General features: G+C 38.7%; 1 protein-coding gene across 1 annotated transcript in view; it reads right to left on the bottom strand.

Annotated features, from left to right (window-relative positions):
• The window catches only part of IQCJ (IQ motif containing J), a 194,088-nt gene extending 177,891 nt beyond the window's left edge, over nt 1-16,197 (bottom strand). Inside the window, exon 1 of the mRNA XM_061168229.1 lies at nt 16,127-16,197. Within this exon, the coding sequence (XP_061024212.1) occupies nt 16,127-16,135 (9 nt within the window). The 5' untranslated portion in view covers nt 16,136-16,197. The remainder of the gene's footprint in view (nt 1-16,126) is intronic.
• Nucleotides 16,198-19,517: the final 3,320 nt, after the last annotated feature.

The raw sequence follows: 19,517 nt of genomic DNA, 5'->3' as shown, positions 1-19,517 counted from the left end.
TGAATCCAGCTTGAACATCTGGAAATTCTCAGTTCATGTACTGTTGAAGCCTGGCTTAGAGAATTTTGAGCATTACTTTGCTGGCATGTGAAATGAGTGCAATTGGGCAGTAGTTTGAGCATTCTTTGGCACTGCCTTCCTTCAGGATTGGAATGAAAACTGACCTTTTCCAGTCCTGTGGTCACTGCTGAGTTTTCCAAATTTGCTGGTGTATTGAGTGCAGCACTTTCACAGCATCATCTTTTAGGATATGAAATAGCTTACTGGAATTCCATCACGTCCACTAGCTTTGTGCATACTTATGCTTCCTAAGGCCCACTTGACTTTGCATTCCAGAATGTCTGGCTCTAGGTGATGATCACACCATCAAGGTTATCTGGGTCAAGAAGATCTATTTTGTATAGTTCTTCTATGTATTCTTGCCATCTCTTTTTAATATCTTCTGCTTCTGTTAGGTCCATATGATTTCTGTCCTTTATTGTGCCCATCTTTGCATGAAATGTTTCCTTGGTATCTCTAATTTTCTTGAAGAGATCTTTAGTCTTTCCCATTTTATTGTTTTCCTCTATTCCTTTGCATTGATCTGTGAGGAAGGTCTTATCTCTCCTTGTTATTCTTCAGCACTCTGCATGCAGATATGTATATCTTTCGTTTTCTCCTTTGCCTTTAGCTTCTCTTCTTTACTCAGCTATTTGTAAGGCCTCCTCAGACAACCATTTTGCCTTTTGCATTTCTTTTCCTTGGGGATGGTCTTGATCACTGTCTCCTGTACAATGTCACAAACCTTTATCCATAGTTCTCCAGGCATTCTACTAGATCTAATCCCTTGAATCTCTTTGTCACTGCACTTGTATAATGACAAGGGTTTTGATTTAGGTCAAACCTGAATGGTCTAGTGAAATCAAAAACTTATCTTAGGTTTTCTTCTAGAAATTTCATGGTATCAGGTCTTACATTCAAGTCTTTAATCCATTTTGAGCAGATTTTGTGTATGGTGTAAGATAGGAGTCAAATTTCATTCCAAGGCATGTGAATATTCAGTTTTCCCAACACCATTTATTGAAGACTTTATTCTTTCCCCATTGTGTATTCTTAGCACACATTGAAAATTAACTGACCATATATGCATGAGTTTATTTCTGGGCTCTTTATTCTGTTTCACTGATCTATGTGTCTGTTTTTATGTTATTACCATATTGTTGTGACTACCGTAACTTTGTAATATAGTTTGAGATCAGGAAGAGAACTGCCTAAATTTCTGGTACTACAGATTCACCATGTATCTTCCCTACCCTACACTTGTAATCACCCATTTATTCTAGGAGTATTCTTTTTCATGAATGTTACAATAGCAAAACTGATGGATTGATGAGCTATAAAGATGACACTGCTGAAGCATTCAAAAACACACTAGAAAAAATTCAAATTAAGGTTGCTAGGTATCAGTGTTAATTATTAATATAATTTTAAAAGGTCCTTATTTGATGTTTCATACTATCCTTTAGGAATTTAACTTTTTAGCTACATTTGTAGGAATTATACAAACCAACTGGGGAAATCAGAACATTCATGTAAGAAAAAATACAGTTTTTCCTTTTTCCTAAAAGCTGGTCATATGTGTAGGTTATGTCCATGTGAACCCAGACATTTGATCACTTTGATCAATGACTTCCAATTGGACAATTTAGTGAAAAGAATGGGTGGCAGCCTGGGACTAAGTCAGACAAACCGTCTGTGTCAGGCCTCACTCTGTCTCTCGGAAGGAGGGGCCCTGCCAGTTCCAGGCCTTATGAAAAGGAAGATCACTGCAGGCTCTCCTCAGCCCTAGATTCAGCTCCAGAATCATCTCATTTCACCCACTTGCACTTTGGTTTCTCACAGTTGACCTCCACTTCACTCTATTCCCTTCCTCCCAGATCTTCCATGATGACATACCTACTGCATACCTTCCACCTTTCAATCAAGTCTCCTGATCTTCCCTTGGTCCTCAAACACTGATCGTGGATAGACCTGGTACCAGCCCTACCCACCAACTCTGAGAACACATGCTTATAAGAACCAAACCATCCTTCCAACAACTTCATATAGTGTCTTTCCATTTTCCTTATTCTTTTAACTTTTTTATTATTAGATAATTGTAGATTCACATGCAGTTGTAAGAAATAATAGACAGAGATCTTGCATACTCTTTATCTAGTTTCTCCCAAAGATAACATCTTGCATAACTAAATATCACAGTAGGGAAATTGACACTGATACAATCTATCTTCCTTAATTATATTTCACATGCACTGTGTGTATGTGTGTATGTTTAGTTCTTTGTAATTTTAACCCATGTACATGTTTGAGTAATTTCCACCACAGATAAAATACCATACAGTTCCATATAGGGATTCCACATGCTATGATTTTATAACTATACCCACCTTCTTCCCTATTCTCTAACTTCTAATAACCACTAACTTCTTTGATTCTTTTGTATCTCTAACTTCTGGCCTCCATCTCTATGATTTTGTCATTTTAAGAATGCTATATAAAAGCACATGGAACTCTGCTCGATGTGGTCGAGTATACAGCAGCCTGAATGACAGAGGAGTCAGGGGGAGAATGGATACGTGTGTATGTATGGCTGAAACGCTTCACTGTTCACCTAAAACTATCATAACATTGTTAACTGGCAATACTCCAATACAAAACAAAAAGGGTTTTAAAAAATAACACTATACAAGTGGAATCATATAGTGTGGACACCTTTGATATTAGTTTTTTTCACTCAGCTTAATCCTCTAGAGATGAATCAAACTGTGTATGTCAATAGTTCGTCTCTTTTCACTAGTGAAAGTGAAGTCGCTCAGTCGTGTCCGACTCTTTGCGACCCCATGGACTGTAGCCTACCAGGTTGCTCTGTCCATAGGATTTTCCAGGCAAGAGTACTGGAGTGGGTTGCCATTTCCTTCTCCATTTCACTAGTGAGTAGTATTCTAAGGTGGGCTTCCCTGGTGGCTCAGAGGTAAAAAACCTTCCTGCCAATGCAAGAGACACGGGTTCAATCCCTGGTCTGAGAAGGCCCCCTGGAGAAGGAAATGGCAATTCACGCCAGTATTCTTGCCTGGGGAATCCCATGGACAGAGGAGCCTAGCAGGCTATAGTCCATGGGGCTGCAAAGAGTCAGACATGGCTGAGCCACAAAGTAACCGCAACAGAGCCTTTTTATCTAGGCCTCTTCCCTCAATCTTAGTTGGAAGGTCACCTTTTCTCCATATCTTTCCCCCCCAAAAAATGAACCCCACACCTCACTGGGCATAATTAATTGCATCTCCATGAGACTCTCTTTATCCCTCCCTATTGCCTCTGTTTTATCATCTGTAAATGGGGATAGTAAAAAAAATTTCTCTTGTAAGTTTGTTGTGAGAATTAAATGAGTTAATACATGTAAAGTATAATAAAAGCATATGTTAGAACACAGTAAGTGCTCAACACATTGATTACTACTGTTGTTAAAATTATTATATACCTTTGCTGTATCTCATGTAGCGGTTTGCAATAGATGCTTTTTCTATATTGGTATTGTACTCCTCTCTTGATAGTCCCTTGGACAGCAGGGAGATCCAACCAGTCCATCCTAAAGGAAATCAGTCCTGAGTGTTCATTGGAAGGACTGATGCTGAAGCTGAAACTCTAGTACTCTGGCCACCTGATGCGAAGAACTGACTCATTTGAAAAGACCCTGATGCTGGGAAAGATTGAAGGCAGGAGGAGAAGGGTACGACAGAGGATGAGATGGTTAGATGGCATCACTGACTCAATGGACATGAGTTAGAGTAAACTCTGGGAGTTGGTGACAGATAGGGAGGCCTGGCATGCTGCAGTCCATAGGGTCGCAAAGATTCGGACATGACTGAGCGACTGAACTGAACTGAACTGAATGTACTCCTCTATCAGGTTGTAAGACTTTTGATGTATATACTACTTATTCTATTTTAGTATACTGTAGCTTCTTGATAATTCATTACTGAATTAAGTCAAATTAATTTAAACATTATTAAACTAGCTTTCCCCCTTGAATCAACAAACTATTTTATTGAACTAATTATTTCGGCAATTGATGGACATCCCATTACTTCAATTTCTGTTTCAATTGTGCTAATACAAGCCTTAATATTAAAAAACAAAACAGAACACGTGCCCTTTCTGCAGTGAGATAATCAGAGTATTCATTCATGATAGAAACTACAGGTTTCTTTTACTTAATGCTTCTCAATAAGACAATGCTGATCTTTTTAAGCAAAAAAATTGTGCTAAGTCTAGTACACAGGCACTGTTTAAAATTTCCAGTAAAATTTTACTTTCTCCTCATTCTTAGAAGCTGTCTCAAGAAGGTGCAGAAGAGTTAGAATAGTTAAATATTTGGGTAAAGGATAAAAATACAAAATCCTATTAGAGAAAAGTGATGGAAATGATAAGGATTTGGGGGACCACACTAAAAAAAAATGTTCATTTGTAGATCGTGGTTATATAAAAATAAAATTTTCTAGAAAGCAACACTGTTCTTTTCTCCCACTGAACATAATTACTGAGCCTCTTAAAAAACCAAGAGCCCCTCTGTCCCAGGATATCTTGTTAGACAAGATAGTGAACTTCCTATTTCTGGTCTACAAAATTACCTTAACTAACACAGCATTTATAGGTGGACTGAGTCTCTAAGTCTGCCTAACACACTGATTTTTAAGAGGGAAACTGCAGTTTAGTTGTTTAAAAGTGTATTCATGCTTACAATGAATATTCTAGAAGAGGAACAGTCAGGCATGCTGTGTAGCTGGTGAGAAGAAGCGGTATAAAGAACACAGGCTCTAGAAGCAGGGAATCTAGGCTCAAATTCCACCTTTGCAGTTCACCAGCTCTGTGGCCTTAGGCAAGACACTTTATTGACTGAATTTCAGTTCCTTCATTGTAAAATGCCCCTGGTAATGCCTACCTCATAGGTTTATAGGGAATATTAATTGCCATAATGTAATAATAAAGGGGCTGTCAAATAAAGAACCCAAATAAATGTTAATTTCTCTTCCCCTAATTAATCCTTTGCCAAGCTGAAACACTAACTCAGTTTATTAGACCATTAACACAGATGCTTTCTTTCCAGCAGGAATTACTCTGACAGCAAGGCTGGTGTCATCAAGAGTGATTCCTACTGAAAAGTTTCCAATCTTCACATTTCTACCGTGAATCCTAGCATAGTACAGAAAAGATCAGGCAGGGTTACTTTCAACCCTAGAGAACACTGAGGTGATGATAACCACAGTGGAAGGGTTTATACACTCTTGATTGTGTTATTCTCACACTTTAAAAAGGATATGTGGGTGGAATTAATTAGCTCCAGTATAAGTTTGCTTGTAGTAAGTTTTCCTCCAAATTATTTCAACATTTTCTGTTATAACATTTCTTTCAAAAGCTAATGATATTATACTGATATCATAACCAACCTCTCAAGTACAATTAACACACTAGTTTTTGGATATATTATGTTTGGAGTACAAAACCAAAATGAGATATTGGTATTAATAGAAAATATTCTATTATTGGAACAACAATACAGGCAAGTTTAAAGGGAATAATAGCTAGTAAGTAGCTAGTAAGGGGTAGAGTCAAAATGGGAACCTGGATCCATCTGGATTTTATTAGATGCCCCTTTAATCATTATTGTATTATTTTACAATAAATGAATAGAAGTTATGTTTACTTAAATAGTCATTGATCTAGATGCTCTCTTGTACTAATATGACAAAATTTATCTGGCAGATAATTTGATACCAAAGCCATAAATATGCATTTACACTTAAACCTAGAAACTCCACTTAAAGGAATTGATTATTTTAATAATAATTAAAGATTTATATAATGATTTTTCAAGAAAATTTTTTGTGTAGGAAGGAAAACACCTAAGCATTCAACATCAGAAGATCAGCTAAATAATGAAATATCTAAATATTAGCTAATAATTAAATACCCAAAAGAATACTACACAACCATTGAAAACAAAGCTATAGAAAAACATGTACAGACATGGAACTATGTACATAATATTCTGTTAGGATTTGAAAGGCCATAAATTATTTCTTTAGTGCTCTACAGTTTTTATAAAAGTAAATATACTTATTTATAAAAGTTTCAATAACTACATACCAAAATAAATATGAATAATGCTTCTAAGGACTTTTTTTCCTTATGCTTTAATTCTGCATATTTTCTGCAATAAGTATAAATTTATTGCATAGTAAAGAAAAATAAGCTTTAAAAATTCAAAAGAAGAAGTAGTAAAGTACTTTTAAGCTAAACAGCAAATAGATTCCTTTATCATTCATTGTGTGGATTCTGAGTTCTGGCCTTCTGGATTTCCCCTAAAATCTGATATAAGAAGTTGACATTTAAAAGACTGAAGACAAAATCCCAGGGCAAGAATGCTCTTTTAGGGGAAGTGACTATCCTTTTGTTAAAGCCCTGGATGACTGGGTCTTTTTACCTGCCTTATCTCACTGTGGATCATAAACTGATGGACTCTGTTTCAATATAGGGGTAGTCTCTAGATCAAGCCCCTTCTTGAGCACTGAGGCTCAGTGAAGTTTTAGGCAACTTTTTTGCTGTTGGTTAATTCTTGGCAGTTTCACGAAGGTGCCTTTCAAAAGGAAAGAAACTGATTGGTGCCCACTCTGGGATGTAGCTCCTGCAGTCACCTCCAAGTGACAAAATCTGTGCCTCTATCGGAGCCATGCCTGCTGCACTGGCCAGGACTCTGACTTATTTACAATATTATTAATAATTATTATTGTAGTTGTATGTATTGACCCTTTGCTATGCTTCATGCATTCTGTCAGGCACTCATCATACATTATTTTATTTAAACTCTTAAGAGCAGCCCTGGAAGATTAATACTATCATTATTTCTATTTTGATAGATAAGGGAACATAGTACATAGTACATAGTACCTAGCTAGCAAGGGGTAGAATCAAAATGGGAACCTGGATCCATCTGGATTTTATTAGATGTCCCTTAATCATTCAAATGAGCACATTTATAATTCACAATGTGGGGGTTGGAGTTCAACTGGGCATTCCTAGGTCTTCCAGAACAAGAAGAGACGTGATTTCACAAAAATACGAAACCGACTTCACAACCGTAGGAGTGATTCTGCTTCACAGCTCTGCTCTAGATGGTGGCAAGGATACCCAAGATACAACCAAGGGTCCTCATGTGTTCAGGTCCACACTGACTGGCTTCAGCTTCTCACTTAACCTCTCCAAACTTCATATCCTCATGTAGAAAATGAGCTTTATAGTACTTGTCTTAAATACCTCATTTGTGAGTATCAAAGGAAATAATGTATGTGCCAGCACTTTTAAAAGAACAAAGAGCAAGGAATCTTGATTAACCCCTGCATGCAAATTACTTCTGCCCTTGAAACCCAAAAGCAGTGGAACTTTTATATAGCATTTTGCAAAAGACTGAGCAAGAAGCTCTAGAAATACAGAAAAATCTTAATGCAAAAAAATAAAATAAAATCCCAAGTGTAACGTTTCCCCATGTTTAGCATTCAATTTAACAAGTCCTAAGGAAACGTTATTGACTCAACATTCCCTTCTCCCATCTACTACTCTTTGATTTATTTTATTTATTTTTTTTTCCAGTGGGTTTTGTCATACATTGATATGAATCTGTTTACTCTCTAAGTGCATGAACTTTCAAATAACAGGAATTTTTGCCACAGGACTTAAGGTTCTCCTGTGACTTGATGTTAGGAAATCTCCTTAGTAATTTTGTATTCTGCTCCTTGGGAGCAAATTGGAGCTTTGGCAGTGAGTTGATACACATACTATTTTAATTTAGGATGACATTTGGCTCAATAATTCAAAAATATACCAAAGTTTAGGATTATACTTGTATGAAGGACTAATCTTTTTAAAAACTAATATCTAGTGGTAGGGGAAAGAAAGGAGTTTGTCTTGACTATTTTTTAAATTGCAAAAGCAATACACATCTGTGTTAATTCAAATAGTACACATACAGTGAAAGGTAAAGATGCTCACTCAATGCACATTTCTACTTCTCATTGGCAAACACTACTGACAGTTACTCATATATATTTTGAAATTTCTTCTATGATTAAATAAGCACATGAATATGTATATAAATACATTAACCTATTTTTAACACAAATAGTATCATTCTTACGGTAGGGTTTCCTCTGAAAAGTGTTTTTTCCCCCTCCTAAAAGTATGTTTGTACAGCTTTTCCTATCCACTTATATGGCCCTAACAGTTTTAAAATCTCCTCTGCGGTATTCCATTGCATGGAAATACCATCAATTATTTAAACTTTTTCTCTGGATATATATTCAGTTGTTTAGAGGTTTTTAATATCACAAACAATGCTGGAAGCAATGACTCTACCACATGCCTTTGATCAATGATATGAGACCATCTCTAGGAAAATTCTTAGAAGTAACACTGATTGGCCAAAAGAGAGGTGCATTTAAAATGTTGATGATATTATAGATTGGCATCTCAAGGTGGCTACTAATCTATTCTTTCCCCCACAATCAGTATGTGACCTTTACCAGCAATGGGTGTGGACTGTATAAGAAACCTTTAGGCTGATTAGGTACATGATATCTGTGATTCAGTGGACACTGGTTTAAAATATATATTTGTAGGTCTTAGATAGCAAGAAACTTAAGTTTACTTAGTAAGGAATGGCCAGGCTCCTCGCTCTGAAAGAAACAAGGTTGAAATGAACTGAAGCTCATAAAGAGGGGGCTTAACACTCATGGGGTGCTTCCTGCATGCGAGGCACTGCTCTAAGAGCTTTATTTAGATTAAGTCATGCATCCCTCCTCCCAATGCTAAGAGGAAGGTGCTTTTATTATTCCCATTTTAGAGACCAGGAAACTAAGGCACAGAGGAATTAAGTATTTATCCCATATCACTCAGCTGCTAAATGACAGAGTTCAGATTTGCACTGAGGAAGTTTGAATCCTGAGTCAGGTACTTATAACCACTTATGTGTCTACTCCTATTGATGAGCTAAACACATCTGTTAAATACCTATTCTACGCCAGAAATGATTCTGTACTACTTTGTCCTCACGGCAATACAAAGTATTATCCCCATTCCTCAAAGATATTAAAGTAACTTGCTCCAATGACAGAGGGAAGATTTGTACTCAGGCGTGTCTGGTTCTGAAGCCTGTGTTGATTTTACTATACCACATCTTCAGAGTGAAATGTGTCAATATAAGGAGGCTAACCCGGAGTCATTGATGTCAATAAACAGGGCTTATCTGGGGCTGTATCACACCTAACCTTTCCTTCATCAGACTTCTGCATGGTTAGAATGTTCATGTACTTTTAATCCCATGCATGTGATCACAGAGTGGCAGTTGGCCCTCTCCCATTAAGAGTGAGCTCAAATTGTCCAGTGTGGACCAGAATTGAAGGCAGAATTAAGGTCCCCCAATTCCAAATATCAACAAAGCCCATTTAAGAAAAGTGACATAGTTGGGTGAGGAGAAGCAGATGGACGCTCACACTACAGCGACATATATCACAAGACTATGGCAGCAACATATTTTTATCTCAGTGAGCAATTCACTATCAGTCCATCAGAAAATGAAGTTTGGTGCTGGTTCCTGAGTTCACAACTGTACTTCTTTAATGCATACAGAAAGGAGCCAAGGGAAATATGCAGAGCGGCAAGGAAGAGAGGAGTTTAGAGAAGAGGCTTCCAGGTGGGAAAGCCAGCCAATCACTGCTCTATGCGCACACACCACAACCGGTGCAGTGTGTGTGAGTTCAGGCTCTGGGTTCAAATCTGCCCTGCTGCTTGTGTGCTGTGTGACTCTGGACAAGTTACTGAACCTCTCTGGTCATAGTTTCCTCATCTGGAAAATGAGCAGTACCAATAGTATTTAGCTCTTTAGCCTGTCATGAAGAGTAAATATTGCCCAGTACAGACTGCGGCCCTGAAGGCTGACAGTACAGAACAGAATTACCCAAGTCCACACAGATAGATCCCTTCCTTTTATGCTGCAGTCTTATTACTTCTTGTTTAATGCAATCAGGAAAATTTATATCTACATCTACCTTTGGAACTGAGACGATTTCTACTCACATAGAGTCACATTCTAGAGGTCAGAGTACATAAATCCTTATTTCTATGTCTGGTAGCCCTATTTATGAATAGGCATCATCACAAAATGTTATCATCACTAAACAAACACGTTACCAGAACTTATCTTTGATTATCACTGTTGTTAGTCACCAGTCTGACTGTATATGCCACTTAGTAGCCTTTGGAGGTCAATTTGATCAGTTCTTAAAAGTTTTACTTTTTTTGTACACTACAGCTGATAATGTAATATTACCACAAGTATTTTCCTGCACTACACAGTAAAATAAGCAAGCCTGAAAGAAAATGCAAATTTTACTATGTTGTTCAGTTTTAAGGGCAATTAAATATTTGCTTTGAGCTCCTCATATTACACTGCAAATCCATAAAAAACCTACTATCATTTCTGTACCTAAAGCTTATTTAGCATTATGTCTTTGCCATTATTTCCCTTTCACTGAAAATTGGGTTTTCAATTATGCATCATAATCCTATATTATGTGAATTTTATTTGCAAAGAAATTTAGTCTTTTTTTCTGTTTATGTTAAATCAATAACCTCTGTTCCTGTGGGAGGCAGTGGCTCAGGTCTTCTCTATGAGGGGATATCGGTATCTCATGAGACAAAGTTAGCTCTTCTATCTACCCCATGAACAAAGAGATAGGCTGGTCCTACTGGCCAGGATCAGGTGTATATGAAACCAAGACACCTTCTTTTAAAAAAAAAAAAAAAGGCATAATAATAATAATTCACTCAAACTAGCTGCTGGAAACTGTGTGGGTCCAAAACAGGTATTTTCACAGTTGAATTTAGAAAAAGGAACCTAAGTTCTATCAGAATGGTTGGTGTCTATAAATACAGCTTCTGTCTTCTATACCTTAATCTTTTGTTCAAGGAATTAAGACAGCGAATTAAATATTAGTCAAAACTTGAGAAGCGGAATAAGCAGTGCCTGAGATGAGACAAAAATGAAAGACTTATACGTCATTTATTTGGGGGAATCAATGGGATGGTCCATCGTGCACATAGCCAGTGGACCCTTGTTGTCTTCCCTTAATAAAAGCTTCCCCCTGTTCATTTCTGGCTCCCATACCCTAGCCTCCTGGAACCCAATTCAAACTTTTAAGTTGTCTTTGAGTACTCTCTTCCCTGAACCCCTTCCTTTAATTAATCCTGGAGTCCTGTTCACCTTTACTGCATATTTTCCCACATCTTTTCCATTCTTTACACATTGAGTTCAAGAATCCACTTCCTCTTGCCTGGAATACCAAAAGACCCTTCTAACTGATCTCCCGGACTCCTGGCTGCTCGCCATCCGGTGTAGTGTTGACACCAAGGCCACAATCACCTTCATAGAAGATCATTTTCATCATGTCACTTTTCTGCTCCAAAACCTTCAGGGGGAAAAACTTAAGCTCCATGGCTATAGTTCTTTGACTGATTCTGAGTTATTTTTCCAGGCCTATTTCCCATTAACCGCTTATATATCTTCCATATTCCAGCCAAGTTGCTCATTCCCCTAATCGCCCCAAATCACCTCATTCTGCCTCTTCCATAATGAAATAGCTTCTCAACTCTACAAAATCCTACCCATCCTTCAACCCCAAAATCAAATACAACCTTTCTGTATATACAAATCAACACTTCCCCTATTCCTTAGCTGGAGTACTGAAATTCCTCCAGCTCTGGGTCCACACTGTCCACAAAATCAGATCAGACCATACAGGGTCTTTCTGTGCCATAGCAATTAGCTTGGGATTTATTCTCTAGGCTATAGAGAATTAATTAACAGTATTAAGCATTGGAATTATAAATCAGAGTTGCATCTAACTCAGATGATGCTCTGGCAGTGGAGAGACTAAACTGGATGGTAGACATTAGTGATACAAGGACCCATGGATCTCCCTGAAGGAAGGGAATGTTTAGGAAAAGAGGATCTGAGCAAAATTCTAAGTGTCTTGAATTTGAGGTTCGGAAGACCAGGGTAAGACAAGCAAAGCACATAGGGTGTAGAACTAAGGAGGCACTCACTCTTAGGCCATGCCCTGCACTTGCATGACCCTGAAAGTGAACACTTCCTTACATTCTTTGTCCTATGTACCGAGCTTGCCTCACCCTGAGTTTCGATGGTATATTCTGTATAGACATCACCTTGGCATCCAAGGAGGTGCACATCACAGATCACCCTTCAAAAAAGAACTTGCTGTTGAGTTGCAAGAAGCAGAGAAAGCTGACAGCCTCCAGCTACAGAACATTCAGGAATGGCCTCAACTTTTGAGACACAGCCATACCCTTCCTTCCTGGGAATCTCCAGTCAGTGGTTTAGCAGGTTAGGGGTACTCGGCCTGGCCATTTCTGTCCAATGTGGGGTTCCTCTAATAGGTAGCCTTCCTTTTGGAGATTGTCCCTGAATTGGAAGAGGCTGTGTCTGCACTGTGGTCTGAAGACTTTCCCTGCACAGCTCTGCTTCCTTCCTCTTTTATCTTTACCCTCCAGTAAAATACTTGCTCAGTAATTCTGTCTCAGCATTTGTTACCAAAGGACCTAAATGATACATCTAGTCAGCAACTGGTCACACCAGTCTGGAACTGGAGCTAAGATGAAGTGAAGGGGCTTTGAAGTGTAGTGGTTAGAAGGTTGGGCTCCAGAGTCTAGGTTCAGATCCCAGCTCACCCATTTCTGAACTTGTATAATCTTAGACAAGTTATAGAACTTCTCAGTACCTCAATTTCTTCATATATAGGATGAATATTTTAATTAGTCAATGAAGACTATATGAGATAGTCCATTTACAGTATTAGCATAGTACCTGGCCCAGAGTAATGTTCAAGAAATATTAACATTATTGCATAGATTTTGAAATGCTGCTTTACAGAGGTTGACAGAATAAAATAGAAGAAATGTTCACTGGCTCAAAGAATTTTCCATAGGACATAATAAGGCTAGTAAAGATTAATTTGAAATATTTCATACCCACCTCTGTACTTTTTTTTTTCAATTTCTCTTGCTGTTACTCCCAATGTGGTTCCTCTTCCCCATATAATATCACCTTTTTTCCTTCTGACATGATTTGTTTCCTCTCAGATTTCTTTTCCATCCATGCAAAATGCTTATTTCTCTGCTTTCTTTCAATTGCTGCTAATAACTGCCTTCAAACTTGGTTGAGAATTCACCTCCTCCAGTTTCCCTGGTTTGTCTGCCCTATCCGGCCCAACTGTGATCATTCCTCTCTACTTCAGACTCTAAGAACGGAAACATTTTGAAACTAGGTAGGGCAAAATATTCTCCAATTAGTAATAACAAAAGAGCAGGAAAGCATCTCCTCTTTCTTAAAACCCCCCAACCCCACCCACCCACTTACTCAATGCCAGGTTATGATTTGGCAAAGCGCTGCTCAAAGCAATGCTCAATGAATGCTTACTTAAAGGATGGATGTTTCAGCCATGATGCATGGTCAGTCCACAAATTATATTTTTATAGCTTCTTTCTATATGTGAACCTTAAAAAATGAACTGTTTCATAAGACAGTCTCAGTCATACAACAGAGAAATTATTCTATGAGGTAAGTGTTTTACAATCACTTTAGGTATTATAGGTAAGATAAATCTGTTTTATAAAATAAAGACCTGATCTATGATACATCTAAAAGCCAGTAGGAAATCATAATTAGAGACAGATGGCAAATGTGGCATTCTTTCCTCTATTTGGTACACATAATATTCCCTACAAAATGGCATTGTATGTTTTCCTGTTGCCACACAGTGCCACACAAACTCAGAAAAATAAAACCTCTTTTTATGCCTATGAAACTAACTTCAAACAAAATAACCAACTTCAAAAGTAAGATGAAAGGGTTTTGTATTGTGGTTGAATGCAATGAATGTTTTTACAAAGCTTAATATTTGTATATTACATTAATGCATATTGCAATACATACAAAAAAAGTACTAAATCTTCAGTCATCCTGTACATTCAATTTGAGAACTTCATCAAGTTATTCACATTCAGAGACAAGATTTCTACATCAAACAGGTCACAATATTAGATGTATTTAAATATTGCAAATGAATAACACTTAAAATCAGTTACACATAGAACAATACACAAGTCTAACATTAACAGGCAACACAGGTTTTTAATGGCTTCTAATATAATATGTTCTTTCAAGGAACCATTTGAACATAATGAAATGCATTTTTACTGTACTGTTTGAGCAATTAAGAATTGAACATGGCTGATAAAAATAAGTATTAAAATTTATGCAACATTTTTGAAAATACATATAATCCTCTGTGAGTATACAGATGTATAACTGATAAAACATTAGATCTCAAACACTAAAAAGTAACAGTGATTTTCACACCAATTTTCAAGAATATATCTTTTCACTGTTACAATTCAGTAAGCTATTTTACCAAAGTTTACAGTCATCTCAAATTCAAAGCAAATTAAAATTAGTCTATAATCAATATCATGAAGCAAAAGTAATTAATAACCAATATAAAATAATTAACCTGTTTACTATCTCATTTTAAATATGGTAAGTAGATACAACAAGATGGCATTAACACTATCCTAACCTGTTATACTTAACAAGTTTATATTTAAGTTGTTTCCATTTGCAAATATCAATACCTACTGTACACTTAGAAACTCACTTGTGAAAATCTGCTTCATTTAATTTCTCAGAAAACTGCTAATTCAACCTACTTTTGTTTGTGAATTCTGAGTTGCTACATTATTTTCTTATCTTCACAACAATTAGTAATTACTGATCTCTCAAACAGCAAGAACAGAATGCAAAGTGAAAGAATTATTACAATATGAAGACAAGAAAGCAAATCTTATTCTACAAGTGAGCAATACTCAAGAGAAGTTGTTTATCTTAAATGCATAGCACATTACAGTCCTAATTAGCTCACCACCACAGTGAGAAATATACATACACATTTTTCAAAACAAGTCTTTTAAATAAAGTACTGCAAGCATCTTTGTAGCTAAAGGATTTGAAATAGCAATTAAGTCTGAACCTTAAATCATCTGTCTCTATAACTAGAAGAGCAAGTCCCCAGGATGTAAATCTCACCCAATGAGACAAGGGATGCTGAATGTATTATTAATTGCTAATAATTTCTTAATTTTAGAAGCTAGCACCCAGTACTGGCAAAGAAATGATGTGATTTATGAGCCCACACGCTCATGCTGCTTTACTAGAGTTCAATAAACACATGCACATCCTAAATGTACACTGTGAATGCAATTTCTCCAAGCCAGGAAACAGAGCAGGACTCGGCAATAGCAAATTTACCCCATCTACTTATTATTCCAGCACCAGTATTTAGAGTGCCTAAAATGCCTGCTGAACACTGCGGCTCAGCATCCCCATGGGGTTACTCTGAAGCAGAACCACATCTCTTCCCCTCCGTGATTACTGAGTTTTAAGAAGGCAGGTAACATGGGGTAGAAATTTTCGTGCAGCAGCAAGATAACTCTTCTCTCCAAATTTTCAAAAATGCAACACTCCCTGCCCACACACACACATACACACACACACACACCACCTTTTTTAAGAAAGAAAGGAGGGTTTTTCAAAAAGGTGCCTAAAACATGCCGTTTGCATAGAGATGAAAACCGTGTTTTTCCTCTACTTGCTGCCGTGTGAGATGTTTACAGATCTGATTAGAAAACCTGGATGTACATAAAAAGTAGTGCTTTCAATGAGATCCCTTTAGTGAAATCTGTCTGCAGACAAATGTGTCCATAAATAATACATATGTATGTCAACATGCCTACATTAACAAGGACACAGACACACACACCTAGGCATTAATTAAGCTTACACTGTCCTCCAAGCCCCCTTTAACATTTTAGCATGCATGTTATTCAGAAGACAGATTTTTTAAAAAATAATAAGCAGCTGCATATAATGCATGCCAAAGTGGCATGTTAAGAGGAGCAAATACATTACCAGACGCATTTTGAAGTTTCTGGAACACCTGCAGGTAAAAGGAGCCTGTGAATCGGATGCTGGCACGCGGTTATTCCTCCAAATCCCAGAGCTCGGTGTGACTGTGGGGGAATGTGAGGCGAGTGTGAGGCTGGAAACCTTTGAGTTGAGCTCACTCTAGGCATCAGAAAGCCTCAAAGAGGGGAAAGAAAAAGGCAGCCCACAGACAGCTAGATGAGAAACTTCTGGCACCTCTCCAGCTCAGGAATGAATTCTCTGTAATTTGGAGACGTATAGTGATGGAAATGAAGAGAAACTTGGATTTACGGGGGAATTTGCTCAGCCATGCAGAAATGGGCAGGTAGCCGTCTCTCAGCTCATTTTAAAACAGTCATTCAGGAGCAAGACTGAATCAAAAAATTAACAGGCACCCTTTCTCTGAAAAAAATAAAAAGGCTACTCCTGCCAGCTTCCCAAGATGCCTTTACAAACTTCAAATGGATCATTCCATCAGCTATTTGTTGCACATTTTATTAATCCCAGTGCAGAGGTAAACTGGAAAATCTAATTCCTTTTATGTAGAAAACTGGATTTATTGCTTCTTTTTATAATGCACTTTAGTCATATGAACACACAGATTTACTTACAGAGTTCTCGATTCTTGTGTAACACCACTACTGTTTGGTCCAGATAAAATGCGAAAAGGTTTGTTTGCAGGTTTTCAAGGAAGTGGAGAAAAATATTTTAATACTCAGAAGCTGAGCTGAGTACAGATATTTAAATGTAGAGTTTGAAGCAAAAAGAGTATAAAGGAAGCGCCCTGAGCCATTAAGTGCCACGTAAGAGATATGGTTATACATGAGCACCGAGCAGGCAGGTGGCTCAAGTCTATAAATATATACATAATTAAGGATGGGAAGAAAAGAGCTTTGGCAAATTAAGTTCTTAGAGACAATAGCTGTGATTTTGTTTAGGCTTACAAATAGGCTAATAACTCCTGGGAAGCACATGCGGGCTTCACCTTGTCTGAAGAACTCCTCAGCTCACGCATAGAGAGCAAGGTTGGAAGCCTCGCACACTGGCAATCTATATTCAAATGTAATGAGGAGAAGGACGATATTACTGTGAAGAATGTTGTCATATTACATCGTGCCTGTGTGGCTTAACTACTCATCCAACCTTGCAAATGGCCATTTGCCTGGACTCAATAGCAAATGTGCTGTTGATGGGAGGGCGGAGGTGGGAGGCCGGTTTTATTTGTTTTACTACCCGTGCACCTTTGGGAGGTTTGGGATAAAACTCATGGGCTGAGTGTGGGAGTGATTCTTTTCAAGGCCATGTTTATCTGTAATAAATTCAAAGTAGAATTAATGAGGACCAATTAAGCTATTTATTATTTTAACTCTTGAGGTCAAGGGCAGAACAGTGTTTATGTCTACTGATAAGAGGGTCGATGGCAAGACAGCTGAAGATGGCCAGGCTCAATAAACATGTATTGACCAAGAAACTTCCCAGCCTCCTCACATCTCAGGGCCCAGTCCTTTCTGTTTAGGAGTCTTTTTTTTCTTATCTCTTCAATTCCATCTGCTTCATCTTTCCATTCAACACACATGTAGTCAATGAGACACTCCAGCTGGTGCCGCAGACACTTAAGACAAGGCCCCCCTCAAGATGCTTACCGTTGTCTGGCAGGACCACAGTGGGTGTCAGGAAGGGATGAGCACAACCAGAGTACTTATCAGCATCTAGGCTCACCACCACCTCTTTTTCCCTTTGGGTGCACTTTTGACAAGGAGAGGCAAGCAGAGTTTGCGCATGCGTTTTGGAAGCTCTCCCTAGGTGATTCTGATTGGGTCCTTCCTCCACCACACAGGAGTAAGGGTGATTCAAGATGACTGCGACCAGCCCTCTAGTAACTGAAGGGAGGGCATCCCATCCACTGCTGTAACTCAAGTGCAGAGCCACTGGAGCCAACCTACATGCGGTATCTGCTCATCCCACGCCAAGGAAAAGGCCCACACGGCCTCGGTGCGCCCTAGAGCCTGGCTCTGCAGGTTCTGAATGGATCTGGAAGCCAAAGCTAAAGGCTAAAGAAAGCACAGATATTTTGGTTCATTTATACCACCTCTCTGAGCCTCTATCTCCTTATGTGTCGAATGAGAGGGCAGGGCGGGCTTTGAGTCTGTAATTTCTCTGCCAAAACATATGTGCTCGCTCTCTGAGGGAGGCAGCTCTATGCTACACTGGCACCCACACAACAGCAAGCCTGGGGTCAGAACTCAGAATTCTCCTTTCTACCACCTCACTGCTTTAAAGTGCCTACTCAGCAAATCGAATTTCGTGAGGGTGAAGCTTTAGCGTAAGGAGCTAGGAAACCAACATTGCATGCATCTCCTTCTCTACTTCTTCACAGGGGACCATTGAGGAACTCAGAATGTGGAAACAAGCACGTTATCCACTGGCTCCTTCCCTCCTCTGCTCCAGCAACTGCCTCGGCTCCAGTCCCAGAGGACCCCCTAGTAAGTGACTTACTGGAACCTTCAGCCAGCATGGTCACACAGCCAGAAGCCAGGCTGTCACCCAGTGCCACCCCCCTCTACGGCAAGTTCCCTTCTAATGAGTGTGAGGATCTGGAAGGGTGGACTTGCGCTTTCCAGAACAGCTCCTCCAGGTTCTGCTGCTAATTTCTGAGGGTGGAGGAGAGTCCAGGCCACTCTTCAGAGATGTAGGAGGAGAATAGCCACACTGTCCTCAGATGGCCAGCCTGCCTGCCCACCCCAGCCCTCCCTCAGCACAAGCTCACTCTGTGTTCCACAAGCCCACCCACGGTGACTGTAAGAATAGCTCAGCGGGGACGGCTCACCTGGCCTCCTCTCCACTGGACTGCTCTGCATTCACTCAGGAAGAAAACCAGCCTGGCAGGTATTTTGAAAACAAAGCTCCTGTGACCAACTAAAATATAAATCTCTTCATGTGACAATTCTACTAAAAATTAAATGATTTCTCTCTCCTCTAGTTCTCTAGTTAAGAAGATCAGAAAAGCTTGTCCTTGATGCACGAAGAGAAGGAACAGCACAAATGTTCAAAGGTGGTGGCTCTGCAGAAATGCTGGAGACACAGACTTGAGTTTGAAGACAAGATGGTCTACCTAGTGGGTCTTCAGGTAAGCCATTTAAATTTCCTCAGACTGCTTCCTCCTTTGTAAAAGAAAAAATACCTACCTGATCAAGTCCCTCTGAGAGTCAAAAATCTTAAAAACTCCTGATACATCAAGAAATAGTCATTCACATTATAATAATCAAAAGCGTCGACTCACCCTCAAGACCCCATTCACCTGTGGAAACAGGCAATGTCTTAATAGTCATCTGCCTTCTCCCGAGTATGCATGCCACGTGCCTCGATGGCCATTACA

The sequence above is a fragment of the Dama dama genome, chromosome 19 (assembly GCF_033118175.1).
Source record: "Dama dama isolate Ldn47 chromosome 19, ASM3311817v1, whole genome shotgun sequence".
Lineage (NCBI taxonomy): Eukaryota > Metazoa > Chordata > Mammalia > Artiodactyla > Cervidae > Dama > Dama dama.
Note: the sequence above shows the minus strand (reverse complement) of the source record. Positions and strands in the feature narration are given on the sequence as shown.